Source organism: Leopardus geoffroyi, chromosome A2 (assembly GCF_018350155.1).
Source record: "Leopardus geoffroyi isolate Oge1 chromosome A2, O.geoffroyi_Oge1_pat1.0, whole genome shotgun sequence".
NCBI lineage: Eukaryota > Metazoa > Chordata > Mammalia > Carnivora > Felidae > Leopardus > Leopardus geoffroyi.
Window position 1 is genome coordinate 3224825 of NC_059331.1, and position 23010 is coordinate 3247834.

A 23010-nucleotide genomic window follows, 5' to 3' on the forward strand; every position below is an offset into this window, starting at 1 on the left:
GGTTCTTTGGGGCTGGGTGGCACTGAGTGTGCCCCCAAACCTTTCTGGACCTCGGCTTTCCTGGCTGTGAAATGGGCTTCTCTTGTAGGGCCGGGTGGCAGGTTTTGCTAAGAGGGGCCAGCTGTGGGCAGACGTCTACCAGACCCTCCCTGCCTCCCGCCCCCTCCCCCCCCCACACCAGGCCAGATGCAGAGGCCCTGGGGTCACTTGAGCTTTTATTCTGGGAGGAGGGGTCCGCCTCTCTGGCTCACAGGTCCCCAGCGTGTCCGGCCGAGTGCTCCAGCGCCCGTCTCTTCCGCAGTTTCTCTTCCAGCTCGGCGGTCAAATCCGCCAGGCCTGGTTGGGGGGGGGGGGCGGGGGGACTTCAGCCGCATCAGGGGTCCCCAGCCCACGCTGTCCCCCCACCCCACCCGCAGAATCTGTGGGCCCCGTGAAAAATGAAAATCTATTCAAAAGCCTTGAGGGGTTTCAAGACCGCACAGCGTTAAGCCAAGCGTGGGGCCCTTCGGAGTGTGGGTCCCGCGTGACAGCACGGGTCACCGGCCACACGGACCCCCAAACGCCTCACCTGTCGTGGGGAAGAAAGCCTGCGCTGAGTTGCCCGCCAGTTTCTTGGCCAGGCCGCCGTTGAGGCCTTGGGGCTCTGGAGGAGGGGGCAGAGGAGGGACTGAGGCCAGCTCTCCACCGGACAAGGGAAGGGCTTGGGGGCGGGACCCCTACCTGGCTTGGGCGCAACGGGTGGCTTTGGGAGCTTGGGAGGCTTTGCCTGAACCTGTGCCACCTTCTTGGGCTTCCGGATGACTGGCCGACTGGGGGAGGGCACTGTGTGGACAAAGGTGTGGCACGTCACATCACGTCTACCTTTCAGCCTCCTCCCCTGTCCCCGTCTCCCCCCCGCCCCCACCTACCGTCCCCGTTCACGTAGGTGGCGGCTGGGGTGTGTGCGATGGGGGTCACGTAGTTCTCATCCTCGTTCGGGAGTGGGGTGAGCTTGTTCGGGCTCGACACAGGTGTGACGGGCACGGGAGGCAGCTGCCTGGGGCCACCCGAGGGGGGTGCGGGGCCTGGTGAGAAACGCAGTTGCCAGGTTCACGCGTGTGACCCTGTGCGTGCGTGGTTCTTACACACGCTCACCCAGGAGTCGCTGTCTGTGTCCCTGTGTCGCACAATCTGGCACACCGAGTGAATTTGCATAGTTGAATACAGGCAGAGGGTTTGTACGCGCACCCGAATGCGTGGCTACGTGCCTGACACCGCGAGGGTGCTAGTATTTGTCTACGTTAGCGTGTGCCCCCACGTGCCTATACGTGTCCAAATTTGTGCTCGCCAGTGAGCATTCGTGTCCACACACGTGATTGTGGCTTAAGGTGTGTGTATGCGTGCCACACGGGACGGGAATCGTGTGACACGAGGATTCGTGCACGTGCGGAGCCCTTGTCCGTGCCCGTGTCTGCACGTGAGCTGCTTGTGCAGGTGGACGCAATTCGTGTTTGTGAGTGTTCACGTGTGGATGTGTGCACATTCGTGCCCACTGTGCACAAGGGGCCCCCAGCGTCTGCTCAGCCCAGAGGCCTTCCTAGCATCGTCTTCCCGCCTTGTAAACGGGATCCCCCCCCCCACCCCTTTCTCAATAGCCACCCCGGTTCCCATCTCTGGGTAGATGTCGCTCCAGGTGAGCCCTCCTACTGAAATCCTTTGAGGCCTTAAGCAAACACCGCCTCCTCCAGGAAGCCTCCCCCCTTTCTCTCCCCAACTCTAGGCACCGCTGTCTTCAGCCCCAGGTTCAACCCCACAGGGCTGGAAGTGTGTCCAGCTCTGTCCCCCCCTCCACAACCCGGAGGGCAGGGTCTGGGTAACTTCTGGGTCCTTGTAACTCTGGGTCCAAGACTGGACACGGGCGGCGCCATGTGGGTCCCAGGTCTCTCTGCACTATGACCCAGCGGTGGCTGCAGGGCGGGGGCATCACCTGGGCCTCGGGGCGCGGGGGCCTCGCGTGCCACCCACACACTCTCGCCGTTCTCGTTATCCGCCTCCACGTAGCCTGGAACAGAGAGTGGTCCTAGAGGAGGCGCGGCGGCTGGGGGTTGACCCAGGGGTGCCCCGTGGGGGGCAGGGGAGGGAGAGGCACGTACTGGGTTCCCGGAGTTCCCTGAGGCCGCACTCACCTAGCACCTTCTCATAGTCCTCGTCTGGCAGGAAGGGCACCAGCGATTTCTTGGTGCGTGTCACGAAATAGTTGACCACTGCGTCGAGTGAGTCGCAGGAGAACTGGAAGCGGGGAGAGGTCGCAGTCGGGGCTGCTGGGGAAGGGGCGCAGACCCCCCCCCTGCGTTTTCCAGTACCCCAGCCCAACGCTCACCGGCTCCTCCACGTCGATCACATACTTGGGGCCCTCGTGCTTCACCTTGTAGTGGTGGACCACCGACGACCTGCCCAGGAAGTGGTGAGTGAGGGGGCTGGCGTAGGCCCAGGAGGAACCCGCCCCTCGTCCTGGCTCCGCCCCCACGGAGGGGCTAACCTGGTCCTCCGCACAGTGACCGTGCCCCGACCTGGCGTGACTCTCCCGGGAGAATCAGGCCCTCTACTGACTGCATACCCCCGCCCCCCAGGAAGACCCCGCCGCTGTCTCGGCACTGCACCTAAGGAGGGCCACGCCCTGATGGCTCCACCCCTGGAGGCCCCGCCCCTCCTCTGGCCCCGCCCCGTGGATTCTAACTCCGCCTTCGATGTGGAGGGCCACTCCCTGATGGCTCCACCCCCGGGAGGCCCCGCCCCCTCTGCCCCCGCCCCGTGGGTTCTAACTCCGCCTTCGATGTGGCCCTACCCTTCACCTGGCTATCCCAAAGAAGGATTTAGGGCCAGGCTCTGATCCGTCCCCAAAGTGGACCTCCAAAGCCTGATTCAACCACCCTGGTTCAAGGGGAAGACCGGCCTATGACTCCACCCATAAGTCCTGACTCCGCCCAAAGGGCTGGTTACCACCCCTGGATTTGATTTCTTCCTTGCTCCGGAGGTCCAGACCCGGCCCCGATTCCGCCCCGAAGAGCCCATCCTCACCCAAGGGTCTGACCTCACCTTTAGAGCCCCGCCCCCGCCTCAGGATCTAACCACTCCCCCGAAGGGGTCCTCCGTCCGGCCCTTGGCTCCGCCTCCAGGCGTGGACCCCACCCCCATTCCGGGGAGGGGCCGGCCTCGGGATCCCACGCCCCCCCGAACTCTGGCCCCGCCCCCCCGGATTCCGCGTTCCTCCGCCCATCCCGGCGCCGCGCATGCGCACCCATTGAGCGTCTGGCGCGTGGTGACCGACACGCCGCCCGTTCCGTCCCCGCTGGGCCGCAGCAGCAGGTTTCCGCACTCGGGGTAGCGCTCCAGGAGCAGCTGCGCCTCCAGCCGGCTCACCTTCAGGAAGCAGCTGGGGCGGACGCGTCCCTCACTCCGCGCAGGCCCCGCCCCTGGGGCGCGGCCACACCCTCCCGCGGAGCCCCGCCCCCGGCACGTGGACCTTGTCCCGAAAGACTGGATTCCCCGCAGACCCCGCCGGCCGCCCCTTGGGCCCCGCGCCTCCGCCCGCCGCCGTCCCGGGGCTGCGCGGCCCGGCGGGGCACTCACGAGGGCACCTCGAGCGCGCGGCGCGCCTCCTCTTTGGCCAGGGCCTCGGCCATCATGTACAGGTGTCCGGGCAGCAGGGTCAGGTTGGACGGGATGCGGAGCTGAGGGGAGATGAGGCACCCGAGGGCGCCTGGACGTCAGGGCACGGGCGGCTGGTGCCCGCGTCACCGAGGGGACACCCTGAGGTCGGGGTGCGGGCCCAGGCAAGCCAGGATGGGAACCCGGGCCTGGGGGCTCCAGAGCGACCCTGCGCCTCCTCAGGGCAGGGGTGAAGAGACTTCAGGGAGGGGAAGGACAGATCAGATGCTCGAATGTAGGCTCTCAAAACTCTACAGGCTGCGGGGCCAGACAGGGGACAAAGGACTAAAGCAGAGATCAGGAATGTTGACAAAAACTCCTGGCTCTTAAATAATGGCAGATCACTTTCACAGTTTCAACACTGTTGGCAAAAACAGAAGCCGCTTGCGGGCTGCGTTGGGCTCAGAGTCCGCCAGCGTGAGACCCGTGTAGGAGACTCTGGGGGCCTGGTTGAGGACTGTGGCGTCGAAGGAGAAAAGAGGGTCCCCGAGGAGGCAACCAGTCTTACCTCTACCACCGTCAGGATGAAGCCTTTCCACATCTCCCGAGACTCCAGGCTCTCTACCTGCGGAGGGACAGAAACAGAGCCCATGGCGATGAGCCTCGGTCAATTCATCTGTGAAATGGGAACGAGGAATAATAGCCACTGTTTTCCAAGGGTTCTTTTGAAGATTAAACGAGTTGGGACCCGGGTTACTTCAGGATGTCTGGACATCATAAGTCCTTAGGAAAGTGGGATAGAATTCTTTAATGTTACTACGTCAAGTTTGAAAACAATACAAATCAGATCCTGTATCTTCAATGCTCTAAACCCTCCCCGGGCTCCCGTCTGCTTTGGGGTAAAAGCCCAAGTCCTCCCTAGGGCCCACAAAGCCCTGCACCCCACGCCCTGTCCCCTCCCTGCCCTCCTCCCTCCCTCTACCCAGCAGCCTCCTGCTCCTCCCCCCTCCCCCCTCCTCTTCTTCCTCCCGGCTCTTCAGACACACGAGCCTTTGCACAGGTATTTACGTGCTGGTTCCCTCACCTGCGGGTCTCGGTGAGGCTTTCCCCGGTCGCCCTGTTTCACATGGTAACCCTGAGCGCGCTGCGTCCTTTCTCTAGCACTTTTTCCAAGCGTCTCCTGCCATCTGCCCCTCCAGATACGTTTTACACGCTTGTATTGTGTACTGTGTGCCTCCCCCGCTCGACTGCAAACTCCACAACGGTGAGGAGTTTTAACTGTCCTGTTCACTGCAACCAGGAGAATGTCTGGCACACGGGAGGCGCTCGATAACCTTAGCTGCAAGGTTGAACGATGGCGGGGCGGCGGGGGGGGGGGGGGGTCCATCCTTGTGGCTCGCGTGCTGTTCTGGCTCCTCTCTATGTAGTCTCCCATTTTGCAGGCGAAGAACCCAAGGCCTAGAGAAGTCAAGTGACTCGGCCAGTGTCACCAACCCAGTGGTAGCCTCCGTGCGACTCCATGCTACTGTGTGTTAGTGGTAAGTGTGACAAGGAGGGAGGGGCCTACCTTGAACTTGATCTCCTGGTTCCGGAGGACCAGGCTGAAATGGATGCCTGGGTCTCGGGAGCTTCCCCAGGGTGGGTCATCTGTGAGCTTCACAAGTGCCGTTAGGTCTAACTTCTCCACGTGCTGGGGATCCGGAAGCAGGGGTCTGAGCGCCAGGCTTGTGGCTCCCCAGGCCCTCTGGCTTGGCCGAAACACCCGCCCTCTATGCTTGGTCCCTGAGGTCAAAGGAGGGGGGCGGGGAGGGGGGGGCGACCAGCTCATTCCCCTCCTTACCTGGGAGTCCCGATTGCTATTATAGAAATAGAGAGTGCAACCCTTGAGGCCTGCCCAGAATTTCTTGTAATCCTGGGGACCAAAGGTAGAGAAAGAGAAGGAGGTGAGAAGGGAAATCCGGGTACCTCCATGGCACCCACTCCTGCCTCAGGACCTTTGCACTGGCCGTTTCCTCTGCCTGGAGACTCTTTCCCCAGATCATGACAGTTTCCTTCATCACCTGCTTTGGGTCTTTGAACGAACGTTGCCTTCTCTGGGAGGCCCTCCCCATCCATGGCCCAACTTCTGGGGATCTGTTGTTCTTTGAGAAAGGACCAAAGAATCCTCCTTGATGGAATGGGGACTGCAGAGCAGCGCCCCGCCCCCGCCCCCGCCCCGCCCCTGGCCAGTGTACAGAGGTAGGAGATCCAGGAGTAAGTTGAACTAACCGTCCACCCACCCACCCATCTATGTACCCATTTTCGCACACATACACCCCCTTCTCCTTGTCCACCCCATAAATATTTATTGGGCTCTCCTGTGGGCCTGAGTCTGCGGTCTCAGAATTTCACAAGGTTCTGGACTCTAGAAGTTATTGCCGATTCAGGATTTGCCCCCAGGATGCTGAATTATAAATGTCCTAACTCTCTGGTGGTCCAAGGGGGCTGATACAGCTCAGATGGTAAGAGAATGGGTTTGTTTGGTTTTTTTCCAGCAAATATTCCCTGAACATCTACTCTGGACCCAGTTCTGTTGCAGAGGCAAAATACTACCTGGGACATGGCTTCTGTTTCTAAATAGGTTGTCTTCCAGAAGAATATAGAAAGCATAGATACTCGGGCACCTGGGGGGGGCTCAGTCGGTTGAGCGTCCAACCTCAGCTCAGGTCACGATCTCACAGTTCGTGGGTTCGAGCCCCGCGTCGGGCTCTGCGCTGACAGCTCCTCGGAGCCTGGAGCCTGCTTCCGATTCTGTGCCTCCCTCCTCTCTCTCTCTCTGCCCCTCCCCCACTCACACACTGTCTGTCTCTCAAAAATAAATAAACGTTTGGGGCGCCTGGGTGGCGCAGTCGGTTAAGCGTCCGACTTCAGCCAGGTCACGATCTCGCGGTCCGTGAGTTCGAGCCCCGCGTCGGGCTCTGGGCTGATGGCTCAGAGCCTGGAGGCTGTTTCCGATTCTGTGTCTCCCTCTCTCTCTGCCCCTCCCCCGTTCATGCTCTGTCTCTCTCTGTCCCAAAAATAAATAAACGTTGAAAAAAAAAATAAAATAAATAAACGTTTAAAAACTAAAAAGAAAGCATAGATACTAAATCTTCCAGGGAAGAGTAATCAGTACCCCGAGAGGGACAAACCCTAGGCCTTGAGATCTGAGAAAGGCCCTCCAACTGGGAAATCCGGGAGGACTTCCGGGAGGAGGAGGTACTTTCATTAGTCCGTAATGATAATGAGGATAGTTTTCATATTGATGCCCAGTAGCCATCATCAGTCCACCTGTCCATCTGTCCATCTACCTGCCCATCCATCTGTTCATCCACTTATCTATCTATCCACCCACCCATCCGTCTCTATGTCTGTCCAACCATCGACATACCCATCCATCCACCTACCCATCTGTCCGTAGATACATTTAACTGACATTTACTGAGGACTTACCATGTGCTCGGCCCTGGCAGCAGAGCAGTAAGTGATTAAACTCAGCAGGTCAGACCTGCTTTGTCGTGTACCCACTATACGCCATTGCACAAGGTATTTAAGCTCTCCGTGCCTCAGTTTCCCCACCCATGAAATGGCGATAAAGAGGAACCTACCGCAGAGGCCGCTGAAAGAATTGGGTGCGTTCATACCAGTGAACAGTGCTTGCGGAGTCAGGACCCCAGACCCCTTCTCCAGTAACCATGGTTACGGCCCTACTATACCCATTGTGTAATAGAGAAAACCGAGGCACAACGATGGAGAGTCCCTTGCACAAGGCCTGGGAGTCAGGAAGACGTGGGGACCCCTGTGGCCTCGATGGTGTGTGGGCCTGAGGGGGGCGGTGGGGGGTGGGCACTTGGAGGCACAAGGAAAGGAGGAGGGGACCGCAATCCGCAGTGGCGGTGGGTGGGGGTGGCCAGGGAACGCAGCGGGTGGGTGTTTGGGGTTGTAGCAGAAGATGAGACAAGTGTGGGGGGTGGGGCGCCTCAGGGAAGGAGGGACTGGGCTTGCATCCGTCTCTGGTCCTGCCAGATGCGGCCCCCTCAGCTACCTCTCCTGGCCTTGACCCCCCCCCCCCCGCCCCACCCAACCCCGCAGCTGAGGCTCGGCTCAAGGTTAGTGTGGGGCTCGGACCTGGGAGCCAGAAGGTTTTCCACTTCCTGGGGGAAGTCCCTGATCTGTTTGTATCCAAGAGAAAGAGAAGAGAGACCAAGAGGGAGACAGAGGGAGGCAGACAGGCAGGGAGAGACACAGACAAAGAGATAAACCAGAGTCCGAGACAGCCAGATGGTGGGCAGAGCCTTTTCCAGCACCCCCAGCAGGCGCCCGGCCCCAGCCACTACCCACCCCGCCCCCTCGGCCAGGTGTGAAGATCCAGGCTCAGAGAGGTGAGGGCAGCCGCCTAGGAGCCCAGCAGTGCCTTACCCGGTCACAGGGTCCCTTCTTCTCCAGAAAGTTCTCGTAGTAGTGTGAAGGTAGAGCGCATTTGGGTTTGGGGACCCGGGGTGGGCTTAGGGCTGAGGCCATGGTGGCCCGGGTCTTTGGCCTTGGCCTCTCCCTGGGGTGGGTGCCCCAGCTGGGCCAGGAAGCAGAGAAACCGGTTCCAGGGGAATTTTCTCTTCTGTCAGCTCCCCAGCTCCCTCCCCTGCCAGGTGCTGGGCGGGTGCTGGGCCAGGCAGGTCCTAGGGAAATCCCAGCCTCTCTGGTCGCCCCAAGAAGTCTGGGAGGCCCGCTGGAGTTGGGGAGGAGGGAGCCACTGGGAGGCTCTCCGTGCTGAGCGGGGACTGGGCAGAGGGCGCACCGGGAGGAGGGACCTGCCTAAGCAAAGGTCTGGATGTGAGAAAGGGAGGAGCCTGGTGCCCCAGTGGCAGTGCGTGTGTCCAGAGAGGACACAACAGGGACATCGCATGAAGGTCTGCGTGCCCCTTAAGCTGCCTGCCTGCTATACCAATCTTCCCTAAATCTACAAAAAAAAAAAAAAAAAAAAAAAAAAAATCTTGCTGGGATTTTGATAGGAATCGCACCTGCGTGTCACCGGGAGCAGACAGGAGATGTCAACTCTTTGACAAGAGTCAACCGAGCCATCAACTGCTGAGCCACCCAGGCGTCTCCATTTAAAAAAAAAAAATTATCTAAGGGGCGCCTTAATATCTATTAAGGGGCGCCTGGGTGGCTCAGTCTGTTAAGTGTCCGACTTCAGCTCAGGCATTGATCTCGCGGTCCGTGAGTTCGAGCCCCGCGTCGGGCTCTGGGCTGACGGCTCAGAGCCTGGAGCCTGCTTCCGATTCTGTGTCTCCCTCTCTCCTGCCCCTCCCCCCACATGCTCTGCCTCTGAAAAACGAATAAACCTTAAAAAATTTTTTTAAAGGTTTTAGTTAAGGGGCTCTTGGCTGGTTCAGTGGGACGTGTACGAGGAGACTCTTGATCTTGGGGTCATGCGATTGAGCCCCACGTTGGGAGGTAGACTGTACTTAAAAAAGTGTATTTATGGGCGCCTGGGTGGCTCAGTCGGTTAACCTTTGGACTTAGGCTCAGGTCAGGATCTCACAGCTCCTGAGTTCCAGCCCTGCGTCTGGCTCTCTGCTCTCAGCACAGGGCCCGCTTAGGATCGCTTAGGATCCTCTGTCTCCCTCCCTCTTTGCCCCTGCCCCCCTCCCCCAAATAAACATTTTAAAAAATCTTTGAAGCTTTTATTTAAATTTCAGTAATATTAGTTTCAGGTGTACAATATAGTTATTCAACACTGCCTTCCGTACAACAGCCAGTGCTCATCAGGATAAGTGCACTCCTTTGGCCCCATCACCTATCTCACCCATCCCCCCCCCCACCTCTCCTCTGGTAACCAGCTGTTTGTTCTCTGTAGTTGAGTCCCTCCCCTCCCCTCCCCTCCCCTCCTCTCCTTTCCCCTTCATTCTTTTCTTCCTCTGTCCCTCTTTTTTCTTTTTTCTTTTGAGAGAGAGCATGTGTGAGCAGGGGAGGGGCAGAGAGGGGGAGAGAGAGAGAGAGAGAGAGAGAGGGACTATCCCACTGTCACCCTGGAGCCCGACTCCACCCGGGGCTCGAAGTCACACATCTCGAAATCATGACCTGAGCCAAAAATAAGACTCAGATGCTTAACCAACTGAACCACCCAGGAGCACCAAAGAGTCTGTTTCTTTTTTTTCAACGTTTATTTATTTTGGGGACAGAGAGAGACAGAGCATGAATGGGGGAGGGGCAGAGAGAGAGGGAGACACAGAATCGGAAACAGGCTCCAGGCTCCGAGCCATCAGCCCAGAGCCCGACGCGGGGCTCGAACTCACGGACCGCGAGATCGTGACCTGGCTGAAATCGGACGCTTAACCGACTGCGCCACCCAGGCGCCCCCAAAGAGTCTGTTTCTTAAGGGGCGCCTGGGTGACTGTTGGTTGAAGTGTCCAACCTTGGTTCAGGTCATGATCTCAAGGTTCGTGAGTCTGAGCCCCACATCGGGCTCTCTGCGGTCAGTGCCGAGTCCGCCTCAGATCATCTGTCCCCCTCTCCGCCTCTCCCCCGCTCGCTCACTCTCTCAAAAATAAATAACATTAAAAAAAAAATTTTTTTTAAAGCCGTCCGTTTCTTGGTTTGCCTCTCTCGCTCTCTCAGCGTCATCCATGAGGGTTGGAAACAACTTCCAAATTCCTGGTACTGTTAATAGTTTGCCCTCTTCCCATGAGCCACCAGAAGTATACAATGATAATGGAAATGTTTGGAATAGTACGAGAATTACCAAAACGAGACACAAAGTCAGCAAATGCTGTTGGAAAAGCGGTGCCGTTTGATGTGGGGTTTTCACAAACCTTCAATTTATTTAAAAAAAAAAAAAAAGGCACTATTTGTGAAGCAGAATAAAGTGAAGCACCTTAGAACGAGGTATTCCTGTTCGCATCTTGGCATTTTCTAGGAAGGCCATCCTATCATCTGCAAACAGGGCGAGTTTTATTTCTTCCTTTCCAATCGGTATGCCCCTCGTTTCCTTTTCCTGCCTTATTGCACTGGCTGGCATTTCCAGGACTGTGTTGGATACGGGTGGCGAGGGTGAACATCCTTGCCCTGTTCGCTCTGTTACGGGGAAAGCGTCTAGGCTTTCCCCATCGAGTACAATGTTTACTGCAGGTGAGTTGGTTTCCATCTGTTTCTAGTTTGCTGAGAGTTTTTACCATGCATGGGTGTTGAGTTTTGTCCAATGCCTTTTCTGTATCAGTTGAAATGATCTTGATGGAGACCTTTCTTCCTTAGTTTGCGTGTTAGTTTCCTGTGGCTGCTCTGACAAATTACCTCAAGCGTGGAGGCTTAAAACGACACACATGTATTACGTGGATCTCACAGAACCGAAATCAAGGGGTTGCCAGAGATGCATTCTTTTCTGGAGGCTCAGAAGATGACTCGATTTCCCTGCCTTTTCCAGTTTCTAGAAGCTTCTTGGGTTCCTTGACTCATGGTCCCCTTTCTCCATCTCCAAAACCAGCAAATACAGGCAGAATCCTTACATCACATCACTCCGAATTTCTTCTGTTGTGACTACTGTCGTCTGCTTTTAAGGACCCCTGTGATGGCATCGCCCCCACCCAGCTAATCCAGGCTAATTTCTTTATTTTCAAGGCAGTTGATTAGAAATTTAAGTTCCATCTGCACCTTAAATCCCCTTTGCCATGTAATCTAACATATTTACAGGTCCTGAGGATTAGAATGTGAACATCTTTAGGGAACCGCTATTCCACGACCACAGCCTGTTAAATATGATGGCTAACATTGATTGATTCTTGAATACTGAACCCGCTATGCATCCCTGGAGTAAACCCCACTCAGTCATGGTGTGTAATTCTTTTTATATATGGCCAAATTCTACTTCCTAATATTTTGTTAGCGATTTTTTTGTGTGTGTGCGTGCCTGTAATCATGAGGAATACGGTCTGTCGTTTTCTTTCTTTTTAAAATGTTTTTGTATCGTCCTTATCTGGTGTTGGTTTCAGGGTAATGCTAGCTTCATAAAGTGAATTGGGGGGTGGGGGGCGCGTGCCTGGGTGGCTCAGTCGCCTAAGTGTCTCTTAATTTCAGCTCGCCCTGAGAAGGGATCTGCGCTGACAGTGTGGAGCCTGCTTGGGATTCTCTTTTCTCTCTCTCACTCTCTTCTCCTCCCCCGTTTATGCACGCACTCTCTCTCTCTCAAAAAAAAAATTAAATGAATTGCAAAATGTTCCCTCCTCTTCAAGTTTCTGGAAGACATTTTTTTAAAAGTGATGTTAATTCTTTGAATCTTTGGTACAATTCTCCATGTGGGCACGGAGATTTATTTTTGAGGAGTCTTAAAATTACAAATTCAATTTCCTTAATCATTATAGGGCTGCCTGGACTTTATACACATAGCAAAAAATAGCCTTTGCAATCCACTCAAGAGCCGAGTGACTTGGCAATCTTTTCATCTGATGAACTAATAAAGTCAATAACAATGCCTGCCATAAAGGGATGCCATAGGGGCACCTGGGTGGCTCAGTTAGTTGAGTGTCTGATTTCGGCTGGGGTCATGCTCCCAGGGTCCTGGGATAGAGCCCTGCATCAGGCTCCACACTGGGCGTGGAACCTGCTTGGGATTCTGTCTCTCTCTGCCTCTCCTCGACTAGTGCTCACACTTGCTCTCTCCCTCAAAAACGAATATTTTTAAAAAATTACATTTAATTAAAAAAATTTTCAAAAGGGGGTGCCATAAATGGTTAATAAGGTCACAGCAGTTTGTTTTAATTGTATTTATCAAAGGCAATGGGAGCCATAGAAGGATTTAGAGTAGGGGAGGGAGGTGGTCATAGTTGCATTTTGGTAAGATCCCTCTGGGGCCAGTGCGGAAGGTGGATGAGGTGGAGGCTGTGCATAGAGGTCTGAGGCTCAAGGTGATGACCAGGGCCCAGCTGGGAGGAGGAGGTCCGGTCCAGGATTTGGGGAACAGAGTCAAAAGAACGTGGGCAAGGACATGGGGGAATAAACTGAGGTCAAGAGTCCAGGGCTGCTGGGGAATGCCCAGTTGGTGGCTGGACCTGCGGTGGGGGGTGTCTGTGTGGGGAAACTGCAGCAGGAGGCGTGGGCTTGACAAAAAAGAGTATTAATTCCCATTTGTCCAGCTCTCAATTCTTGTGATGCCCCATTCGTTAACAACCTTCAGGGAGTCATTATGATCGTCCCCATGGTGAAACAGAGACACGGAGCCACTTGGCCAAAGTCACAGGGCTGGGATGTGGTGGACCAGGATCTGGAGCCAGGTCCGTTGATTGCAGACCACCGTCCCATAACATCCCCTCCCCCCTCCCCCAACGTCCCGTCCCCTCTTTCAAACTGGGCGGAGTACACCGGTCAGGGGTTGAGCCGAGCCCGTAACTCCCAGCGGTTTCGGAAAGGCCCCCACCCCCGGCTTGCAGCCCTGCCAGGGCCTGGGGACTCCTAGTCCTGGGAGGTGCCGCTGCGCCTCAGAGCAAAGGTCTTGGGCCAGGGGCCAGGGACAAAGGACCGCACTGAAACCGACCCGCGAACACCCAACTCGGCTCCGCCTCCGAGAGCCCGGCGCGAGGAGGCGTGGGAAGTCGGGGGGCGCGGCAGCCTGAGGGCACGTCTGACCCGGGATCTGATTGGCTGGCACAGGACCAAACTCTACAACTGAATGGATACGTGAGGCCCGGGGGCTCCTGTGATTGGCCGAGGGCTACGCGTTTGGCGGAAGCAGCGGTTTAACATTGATTGGCTGGAGGGAATCCCACGACTGCTGCCTATTGGTTGAAGTTTAAATGACCCTCCTATAATTGGTTGTTGGGCTCCGCTTGGGCCCAACCGTGGAATCGGCCCAGGGGAAATGGGAGTTAACCCTTTAGAGACTGACGTCCGGCTCAGGCGCTTTATTTATTTTTATTATTACTTAAAATTTTTTATTTTTAAAGTAGTCTCTACACCCACCATGGAACTCGAACTTACAGCCGCGAGATCAACAGGCGCCTGCTTTACGGACTGAGCCAGCCGGGCGCTCCGCCTTGGGCGCTATAGACCTTCCCCATTAGGCCTGCAGCCCCAGGGCGCTGTGGCTCGTTCTTCGGGGGTTTCTCCCCTGGTCTCCACAGCTGAGACTTCTGGTCCCTCAAGTGCCCCACCCCGCCCGGTCCTAGTGAACTGAGTCCCCCGCGCCCCCCAGCTCCGGGTCTAAATCCAATAACAGGCCGCCCCAGTGGAGCCACTAGTTCCCCGAAAGCGAAAGGCCCGGGGCCTCAGTTTCCCCGCTTGGTAGGTTGCCACGCGCCTCCCACGGAAGGTGGCCTCGAACCTCCGTTTTCCCGATGGTCCCGGAGGGATGAGTCCCCGGCTCTGCCCGTGGACAGGCCGCGAGGCCTCCGGGTCCCGGCTCGCGCGGGCAGGCCGAGCCCCCCTCCCGCCCCCAGGCTGGGGCTCCTCCCCCTCGGGGCGGAGCCGTGTCACGTGCCGGGAAGAAAGAGCCAGCGGCGCGCAAGTCGCACAGGGCGCGGGGCGCTTGGGGCGGAGCGGCCATGGCAGGTACGGCGGGCCCGGCTGGGGGTCCGGGGGTGGGGGCGGGGTGGGGTCGAGAGGCCGGGGTGGCTGGGGGCGCGCGGCCCCTTGCAGCTTGTCGCTGCCCGCAGCTCCGGAGCCGCTGTCCCCGGCGGGTGGCGCGGGCGAGGAGGCACCGGATGAGGACGAGGACGAGGCAGAGGCCGAGGACCCCGAGAGGCCGGCTGGAGCTGGCGGCGCGCGCAGCGGAGGCGGAGGCGGCGGGGGCGGGGGCGGGGGCGGCGGCGGCGGCGGCGGGGCCGGAGCCGGGGCGGGCCCGGGGGGCTGCGGCGGGCCTGGGGGCGCGCTCACCCGGCGCGCGGTCACGCTGCGGGTGCTCCTCAAAGATGCGCTACTGGAGCCCGGCGCCGGGGTGCTGTCCATCTACTACTTGGTGAGCCTCCCCTATCCCCCATCCCCTCCCGGCTGGGACAGGAAGGGGAAACTGAGGCCCAGAGCTCTTCTCCCACCGGCCAAGCCCAGGTGTGGGGAGGGGAAATTGAAACATGCATCCAGACCCAGCACGAACCCTTCTGGGCTGCAGGGCATCGTTTACCAAACAGCCCATTCCACAGAGGAGAAACTGAGGCTCGGAGAGGACACCACCGCTTTCCTGGCTGTGTGACCTTACTCAGCCTCTCCATACCCTGGTTTCCTTATCTATAAAATGGGTTTTTATTTTTCCTGTCGCGGGGTTGTAGGAGGGTCAAAGGAATACAGCGCCCAGCGGGCAGCCTGCTACACTATGTTTTACGCGTTTGCTGCTGTTTCCTTGGGCCTTGTGAGTGGGGGCAGTTCATGAATGGAGCACTTGCTGTGTGCCAGGCTGTGTGCTGTGTGTTAGGGACCAAGCAGGCCCTGTCCCTGCCCTTTGGGGGCTCACAGTCCAGTGAGCGGGTGGGCAGACACAGAGCTGGGCAGTTTTAACCCAGGCTGATGAGGACTGACTGTGGACATACAGGGACCGGGAGGCATGTAAGCTGGTCAGTTTCCTGGGAGGGATGCTGTAGGGAGAAGTGGGTGCCAAGCTCCGGGGAGCAGGACGGGGGGAGTCAGGGAGGACTTCCTGGAGGTGGCTTGGTGGGTACCAGGGCCTGGGTGCAGCCAGGCTGCTGTTACTGCAGGGGAAGAAGTTCATGGGAGACCTACAGCCCGACGGGAGGATCGTGTGGCAGGAAACGGGACAGGTGTTCAACTCACCCAGCGCCTGGGCCACCCACTGCAAGAAGCTGGTGAACCCAGCCAAGAAGTCCGGCTGTGGCTGGGCCTCTGTCAAGTACAAGGGCCAGAAACTGGACAAGTACAAGGCGGCCTGGCTCCGGCGACACCAGCTGCACATTCCCACGGCTGCTGCCGATGAGGTGAGTCCCTCAGCCTCCTGAAGCGCTGTTGGATAAGGAGTACCCAGAGTGAGCACATTGGAACTGGGGCCCTGTGGGATGACCAGGAGTTTGTCAGAGCGAGGCGAAGGGAGGAGTTTTCAGAGGGAGCCAGTGACAGCAGAGCCGCGGAGGTAGGAAGCCACACAGCGCTTGGGGAACCATGATCAGTGGATACAGCCTGAGGCTCACGTGTCTTAAGCAGCTGAGGGGACTGGAGACGGTGGCAGGGACCAGATCGGGGAGAGTTTCTAATGCTATGATAGTAATAACATCTTTGAATATTCACCAGCTGGTGAGCTTGGCCTAGGGTCCTCTCTGGGTGCTAATTCTCCTTCGTATGTAAATGAAGATGCTAACAGTATCCGTATGTACCACATACGTATATCTTGCTGGCAGATCGGAAATCTGCAGGGCCGATGTCAGGCTGGAAACAGGCGGGGAGGACTTGGGCCTTTTCCCTGAGGTGGGTGGGAGCCCAGGAAGGCAGAGAGGATGGGCAGACCTGACTCAGGTGCCCACACGCGCCCCCTGGTGGCCGCCGTCTGGCACAAAGACTGGGGGGTGGCCAGGGTGAAAGTTGGGGACCAGGATGCAGGTGACAGAACCTGGTCCGGGCAGGAGATGATGGGGTGGACCGGGCGGACAATTGATGGATCAAGAAGCGGGCAAGGTTTGGCTGATTTTGAAAGTGGATCTCACTGGATTGGCGGTTGCATCAGATAGATGTTGGTGTTAAGAGATGTTTTGTTCCGAGCGAGTGGATGGATGAGGCTGCCATGGGGGTTGGGGAGGATTGGGGGACAGTCAGGTGCGGCGTGGTTATAGAGCTGAGTGCGAGGTGCCTGGGAGCACCCCTGCCCTCCCCAGAGACTTCCAGGATCAGCCGGACGCTGAGTCTGGAGCTCAGGGGAGGCTTGGGCTGGAGATAGGACTGTGGGGGTGGTCAGGCCAGAGACAGGGTTCCAGTCCCAAGAGTGGAGGAGACTGCCCCGGAGGGGAGCAGGAAGGGAGAGAAGAAACCCGAGGATCCAGCCTGCACACCGGGGAGGGGTGGGAGACGGAGGGGACTGGAGAGATGGGAGGGAAGCCGGGTCCCTGGGGCGCTCCCAGAAGAAGGAGCCAGGACCAGCCAGACCCTGCGGCGAGGAGGAAGAGTACAGAGACCATGTGCCTGTTGGGTTTTGGACACTGAGAGGTCACCCCAGCAGGGGCAGTTGAGGGCAGATCAGCAGAGATTATCGAGAGAATCTGGTACAATAATCCCTATAAGCACTTGCTTGCTCAGTGAATGGGTCTACAGGAGGTGTGCTAATTGCCTTGCAGGCATTATTTAATTTCACCCTGATGCTGTCCCTAAGCGCTGGAGGTCATTAGCCCCTTTTTACAGATGAGGAGAACAGAGCTCAGAGAGGTTAGGGCGCTTGCTAGAAGCTGCACAGCTTGTAAAAGCGGAGGAGAGGTTTGAAACTCCGCCCGGCAGCTGCTGGAAGGTGCTCAGATCTGAGCGGCACCAGGACCTCAGGCCGCCTGTGCTCACTCGCTCCCTCTAGTGGGCCCCTGGGGCAATGGCAGGACCCTAAGGCCAGCGGAAGGTGTGAGTGGAACTTGGTGAGGAGGGTGGGTGGCGCCCAGCTGAGGGTCCTGCCGCCCGCCCCGCCCCGCCCCGCCCCCACCAGAGCCCGGCCAGTGAAGGGGAGGAGGAGGAGCTGTTGATGGAGGAAGAAGAGGAGGAGGTTCTGGCAGGGGTCTCCACTGAGGACAAGAGTCGGAGACTACCTGCCAAGGGACCCTTGGAGCCTGCGCACCCAGGTGAGAGGCTTAGAGGAGGGCAGGAGGCGGGCAGAACTCGGGTGAGGAGGTGGCTGGGGGGTGGGGCAGGTCTTGCGTTTTTCTCAGCACTCCCAACATGCCTGGCGGACTTCCTAGTTCTACTGCCTAATTTCTTTCTCGCGGCCTGACTTCTTTTTTTTTTTTTTTTTTTTTTTTAATGTTTGTTTATTTTAAGAGAGAGAGAGAGAGAGAGATCGTGAGCAGGGGAGGGGGCGGGGAACAATCCCAAGCAGGCTCTGTGCAGTCAGTGCAGAGCCTGAGTCAGGGCTCAACCCACAAACACTGAGATCATGACCTGAGCCGCAATCAAGAGTCTGGTGCTCAACGGACTGAGCCCCCCAGCGCCCCCCACCCCCCTGCCTGGCTTCTTAAGCTCTAATGCAGGATTTCTTGGTCCCATGGCCCGATTTCTTCACTATGCTGCCTGATTTCCACGCTCCCCTGTAGGATTTCGCTGCCTCAGTGCCTGGTTCCTTTGGCCCCCTGCCTGGTTTCCTGGGGTCCTTCCCTGATTTCCTAAGCCCTTCCTGTGGTATTTTAATCTCCTTTTTAACAGTTTGTTAACCTGCCACCTGATCTCTCTGTTCTGGGGCCTGATTTTTTTTTTTTTTTTAATTTTTTTTTTAACGTTTATTTATTTTTGGGACAGAGAGAGACAGAGCATGAACGGGGGAGGGGCAGAGAGAGAGGGAGACACAGAATCGGAAACAGGCTCCAGGCTCTGAGCCATCAGCCCAGAGCCCGACGCGGGGCTCGAACTCACGGACCGCGAGATCGTGACCTGGCTGAAGTCGGACGCTTAACCGACTGCGCCACCCAGGCGCCCCTGGGGCCTGATTTTTAAAGCTGCCTCTGGAGGTTTTTTCTTGGGCCGCCTTGTCTTTGTTTTCCACTTCTGGGCTGGGAGGGATTGAGGCTGCCTTTTCCCCCCTCGCCCGCCCCACAGAGGCCGTGCCCCCTGGGAAGCGGGTGGAAAACAAGATCCGGGTGCCTGTGCGGTATTGCATGCTGGGCAGTCGAGACTCTGCCAGGTCAGAAACACCCTGTGCCCGCCACACCCCCGCCCCCAGGTTTCACTAGCTCTTGCGGGTGTTGGGGGGGGGGGGGGGACACAAGGCCTCACATCCTCAGTGCTGGCTCTGGGGTCCGGGGGAGCTAGCTCAGGGCTGAGTTCCTGAAGCTGCGGGACCCTCTGGCTCCTACAGGAACCCCCACACCCTGGTGGAAGTAACATCCTTCGCTGCCATCAACAAGTTCCAGCCATTCAACGTGGCCATCTCCAGCAACGTGCTGTTCCTGCTGGTGTGTTCCCAGCTGTCACCTTGTCCCTTGAGGGCCAAGGGCCAGACCTGGGCAGGTGGCTGGGGCACCTGGAAGGGGTCCCTGGGAGGTTGGCCCTTATGAGGGCAGGGACCTTTTCTGTTTTGTTCACTGCTGCTAAACAGTAGGCACTCAATCAGTGAACGAAGGAGGAGGCCGATGGGGTGGTCTCAGCATATTGCAAGGGCTCTGGCCCCGAGGAGAGGCGCTTGGGGCTGGGCCGCAGCCTGAGCCGCTCTTCTGGTGTCCGTCCCCTCCCCAGGACTTCCACAGCCACCTGACTCGAAGCGAGGTCGTGGGGTACCTGGGGGGCCGCTGGGACATCAACAGCCAGAGTGGGTATTTGGGGCCAGGTGGGCAGGGGGGTGTCTGGGGCTGGGGTTGATGTCTACACCTTCTCTTGGCCTCTGCCCAGTGCTCACGGTGCTGAGAGCCTTCCCCTGTCGGAGCCGGCTGGGGGACGCGGATATGGCGGCCACCATGGAAGAGGAGGTGAGGGGGTGCGGGGGGTCAGGGCGTTGTAGGGAGGGCTCGTGTGGATGCAGCTGTCCTGGCTACCCTGTCCCGGTGGCTAGTAGTGCAAAAACGAGCGGTCGGAAGAGTACGTGTGAGCGCCCGCCCCGTGGCTGTGACCCTGTCCGTGGTCCTGCTTCCTCTGCACAGGTGGCCCGCCCTCTTGACCCCGAGCCTCGGTTTCCAGGCCGTGCCTGGCACGTAGTAAGAGCCCAGTGAATATTAGCTGCCATTCTCAATAGCGTTGTCATAGTGGTGCTTTGTATGTGCCTGGCGCTGTGCGACGTGCACCACACCCACCTTCTGGCACCGGCAGTGACCCATGGGGACAGGCGAATAGGTGCGGATTCTGCACGCACGTCTCTCGGCCCACCTCCTTCTTGCTCCTTACGCCAGCACTTGCCTCTGCTTGCTGAAGGCATCCAGAAATGCCTGCTCCTGCCCGAGTGCACACACACATCCTCCTATCTGTTTAACTGTTTGAGTGCTCGCTGCGAGCCAGGAGTTGGCGATACGGCCTGCCTAAAATAAACGTTTGCCTTTGCTTTGTGACAGGTGCATCTTTTTATGTATTTGTTGACTGTTCCCCCTCCCCTGGCCTCCTAGAGGGTGGGGGCGGGCTCTGTCTTGGTGCCGCTGTGTCCCCAGGCCAGGCACACAGCAGGCACATATTAAGTGCTGGCCTCGAATAGGGATGGGATGCGGCAGGTGCGCTGGCGGCTGGGAAGGGTGAGCGCGCACGAGGGCTGGGGGAGCCCCTGGCTCTACCGCAGCCTCGCCTGTGCCCCCAGATCTACCAGAGCCTGCTCCTGCGGGGCCTGTCCCTGGTGGGCTGGTACCACAGCCACCCGCACAGCCCCGCGCTCCCGTCGCTGCAGGACATCGACTCGCAGATGGACTACCAGCTGCGGCTGCAGGGCTCCAGCAACGGCTTCCAGCCCTGCCTCGCCCTGCTCTGCGGTAAGGCCTGGGCCGCGCGGGTACGCATGCGTGCGTCCGTGCGCGTGCGTCCGGCGCGTGCGTCCGTGCGCGCGCGCGCGTGGCGCCTCGGGGCCGTCGACCCCTCCAGGCCCTCGCCACTCTCGCTGTCCTCCCACAGCCCCTTACTACTCTGGCAACCCGGGCCCCGAGTCTAAGATCTCCCCCTTCTGGGTGATGCCGCCCCCCGAGGTAGGCGGGGCTGTGGGGGGAGGGCAGGGTCGCAGCGCTGCAGGCCAGGAGGGGCCTGTCGATGGTCCGTGGCCAGGACTCTGGTTCTGGGCTCATTTAGGGGAGTGGGGACCCCCGTTTCCCCCCGTGAAATGGGACCATAACCGTCGTGCTGTCCCGGGCTCCCGAGAGGGCCTGGATGTGGAAAAGGCGCGGGCACCACGTGGAGCCCTTGATACTAACACGGCCTCCCTCCCCAACTCTGCCGAGTGCCATTCCCCACATCTGTCCCGGGGTTAGAAATCGGGCTTGGGAAGCCATTCCCGGGTACGTGGCTCGCTTGGCGGCCTCTCTTGCTGGGGGCAGGGCCACGCCGCCTCCGGAGTCGCACCGCAGCCTTCTGTGGAGGACCCACGTGGCTCTGAACCTGGTCGCAGTGTGATTCTCTGGCTGCTGGGCCAGGACGCATCCCCTCGTGGGATCGGAGGCTGGGCGTGACTGGCTCGTGTCCCTGCCAGCAAAGGCCCAGTGACTACGGCATCCCCATGGACGTGGAGATGGCCTACGTCCAGGACAACTTCCTGACTAATGACATCCTTCATGAGATGGTGAGCTCACTCCCGGGTGGGGCGCACAGGGCCCCTGAGAGGGGCGGGCGGGGCTGAAGGACCCCGCTGGTCGGTGGCGAGACTGCAGGACTCAGGGTGCCTGAATGCGCCACGTCGGGGCATAGGCCAGACTCCTCGTCCGGGGCTGAAAATCACCTGTGGCTTTAGGCTCAAGTCTCTGATCCTTGCCCACCTGATCCCCCCACCTGGCCTTGCTGTTCTGGAAGTTACCGGAGGTGCCCCCACCTCGGGCCTCTGCACCTGCACTGATTCTCCAAATGGAGGCACGTGAGGGGACTTGAGGTGGTCCCCCAGCTGTTTTTTAGTGTCGATGTTCCAAGTGGCGTTTGAAAAAAGCTAGTTGGTCACCTGTGGGATCCCGGATACTGTTTGGATGAGGCTGCCCAAGGGGTCCGTGTCAGGCTTGTGCGACACTCAGTGTGCCTCCCTCTGCCTGGGGCTACTTCGGTGCCCCTCCAGGGGCCTCCTGCTAAGCTCCCTGGTGGCACTCCTCAGTGGGTGGTCTCCCTTGGGGTCCTGGGCGCCTACGTGCCATATGGGACTGAAGCCCCACAGGCTGCCCACCGCTGTATCCCCAGCACCTGGCACGGGTGGGAGGGCAGGAGCGAGGAGTCCCATCGGCCCCCTGTCCCCCAGATGCTGCTGGTGGAATTCTACAAGGGCGCCCCGGACCTCGTGAGGTTCCAGGAGCCCTGGAGCCAGGAGCACACGTACCTCGACAAGCTGAAGGTAAGACTCGTGTCCCCTGTCTCGTGCAGACTCCGTAGGAAGACAATGTGGGGGGAGCCCGCGAGAATCCATCCGCGGGCAGCCCGAGAAACAGTGTCCTAAGTTCCGTATTATTTCAGCTGGGTGTCAACGCTGCCAACAGCCTTGTTGGGTCACAGCTGGGTGGTGACGGTGACGGGGAGAGCTATTCAAGAGCAGCTAGAAAGGGGAGAACCCGCAGACCCTGGGCCGTGGGGATGGAGAAGCCACACTGGGTCCTATGTCACGGCGTGGGCGCCCACCCGAGTGCACAAGGGGCCGGGGTCCGATTCAGAGCCTCAAGCGCCGGCAGAGCTGAGGCGAGCAGAGGTCTCTCCAGCTCGCCGGCCCTGCAGCCAGTGGGACGCTGCGGGGCTCGGCGGCCTTGGGGGTGTCTGACTGGCTTCCTGCCTTGTAGAGAAATGCAGTTTTGCACGTTTGCTTGTTTTGCTCAAACTTCAAGAGTGACCAGAGCTTCCGGCTGCCACGGGTCACTTCCACCCCGTTGCTGGGCTGGTGGGGCGGGGGGCAGCCCCCGGCGCAGAGGGTGTGAGAGCCTAGGCAGGAGGCAGCTGGGAAGAGTGTCGGATTTGTAGTGTGCAGATAGTCCTCCTCTCCCCAAACCCAGAACATTCCGCGTGAGCGGGCCTCCTCATTTAAACATAAAACTTTGTCTTGGGGACGCTACCGTGTGAGTCGGTTAGGAGAGCCTCTGCCCGGATGGAGGGGAGCCGGTGAGGCCAGGACCACCGGGCACAGCCCTGAGGCACCAGCCCTGCTCCTTTCAGATCTCCCTGGCCAGCAGGACACCCAAGGACCAGGGCCTGTGCCACGTGCTGGAGCAGGTTTACAGCCTTCTTAAACAAGGGAGCTGAGGCCCCGCCTGCCAGGGCCTGGGGGGCCTCTTGGTCAGACTCTGATCCCCCCCCCCCACCGTGGTTTGGGCTGAGGGGACTGGGACCAGGGGGTTCTCTTGGGGGCTGTGCCGCTCTGTTCCTGTGCAACTTAGCTGTGCGGTGGTTGGGGCACGGGTAATAAAAGACAGAAGCAAATAGCCTGGGTGTGTGTCTCACCCTGGGGGGAGGGGGAGGAGGAGCCCCCTGCACTCATCCCTGGGCACATAGGCTGCTGTCTGGACAGCGGTACAGGAGGGGACGCTCCGAGCGCCCGTGTTGCGGGCTTCCTGGGGCTGCAGGGACATCTGGAGGATGTGATGCCTGTGCTGGTGGCTGGGCAAATGACTTTTC

The 23010-nt window shown here is 58.8% G+C and overlaps 2 protein-coding genes and 1 long non-coding RNA gene across 12 annotated transcripts; 2 read left to right on the forward strand and 1 right to left on the reverse strand.

The window, feature by feature from the left end:
• Window positions 1-202: 202 nt before the first annotated feature.
• On the reverse strand, window positions 203-8445 carry STAP2 (signal transducing adaptor family member 2). 3 transcript variants are annotated; one of them, XM_045491557.1, is made up of 14 exons: window positions 8065-8445; window positions 5688-5768; window positions 5468-5539; window positions 5195-5317; window positions 4196-4252; window positions 3610-3710; window positions 3278-3412; window positions 2360-2429; window positions 2166-2268; window positions 1967-2041; window positions 909-1064; window positions 721-822; window positions 569-643; window positions 203-336 (listed from the first exon to the last, which is right to left on the reverse strand). In XM_045491557.1, the coding sequence occupies exons 1-14, from the start codon at window positions 8164-8166 to the stop codon at window positions 248-250; spliced, it is 1341 nt and encodes a 446-aa protein (XP_045347513.1). In that variant the 5' UTR covers window positions 8167-8445; the 3' UTR covers window positions 203-247. The 3 variants fall into 3 exon arrangements, with proteins under 3 accessions (XP_045347513.1, XP_045347514.1, XP_045347515.1); XM_045491558.1 differs by lacking the exon at window positions 569-643; XM_045491559.1 differs by lacking the exon at window positions 5688-5768 and having other exon boundaries at window positions 8065-8444.
• LOC123605130 lies at window positions 3464-11762 on the forward strand. 2 transcript variants are annotated; one of them, XR_006715590.1, is made up of 4 exons: window positions 3464-5165; window positions 10670-10773; window positions 11332-11471; window positions 11716-11762. It is a non-coding gene; the product is annotated as an uncharacterized LOC123605130 (long non-coding RNA). The 2 variants fall into 2 exon arrangements; XR_006715589.1 differs by lacking the exons at window positions 3464-5165; window positions 11716-11762 and adding an exon at window positions 7550-8027 and having other exon boundaries at window positions 11332-11664.
• A 2303-nt stretch (window positions 11763-14065) lies between these two features.
• Window positions 14066-22815, forward strand: MPND (MPN domain containing). 7 transcript variants are annotated; one of them, XM_045491560.1, is made up of 13 exons: window positions 14066-14181; window positions 14286-14587; window positions 15318-15554; window positions 17252-17384; window positions 18352-18436; window positions 18611-18707; window positions 18988-19060; window positions 19141-19217; window positions 20012-20198; window positions 20338-20408; window positions 20825-20995; window positions 21653-21745; window positions 22552-22815. In XM_045491560.1, exons 1-13 carry the CDS (start codon window positions 14175-14177, stop codon window positions 22636-22638), a joined length of 1620 nt encoding a protein of 539 aa, XP_045347516.1. In that variant the 5' UTR covers window positions 14066-14174; the 3' UTR covers window positions 22639-22815. The 7 variants fall into 7 exon arrangements, with proteins under 7 accessions (XP_045347516.1, XP_045347518.1, XP_045347517.1 ...); XM_045491562.1 differs by having other exon boundaries at window positions 20906-20995; XM_045491561.1 differs by having other exon boundaries at window positions 20030-20198.
• The last annotated feature ends 195 nt before the right edge of the window (window positions 22816-23010 follow it).

What these genes read in the sequence shown, in the direction of transcription:
- STAP2 (XM_045491557.1), bottom strand. Translation starts at nt 8,166, where the DNA reads ATGGCCTCAGCCCTAAGCCCACCCCGGGTCCCCAAACCCAAATGCGCT. An exon ending in ATAGCAATCGGGACTCCCAG is followed by an intron (nt 5,318 to 5,467) that starts GTAAGGAGGGGA and finishes CCGGATCCCCAG; the next exon opens with CACGTGGAGAAGTTAGACCT. An exon ending in CGCGCGCTCGAGGTGCCCTC is followed by an intron (nt 3,413 to 3,609) that starts GTGAGTGCCCCG and finishes CGTCCGCCCCAG; the next exon opens with CTGCTTCCTGAAGGTGAGCC.
- MPND (XM_045491560.1), top strand. An exon ending in ATGACATCCTTCATGAGATG is followed by an intron (nt 20,996 to 21,652) that starts GTGAGCTCACTC and finishes CCTGTCCCCCAG; the next exon opens with ATGCTGCTGGTGGAATTCTA. An exon ending in CGTACCTCGACAAGCTGAAG is followed by an intron (nt 21,746 to 22,551) that starts GTAAGACTCGTG and finishes TGCTCCTTTCAG; the next exon opens with ATCTCCCTGGCCAGCAGGAC.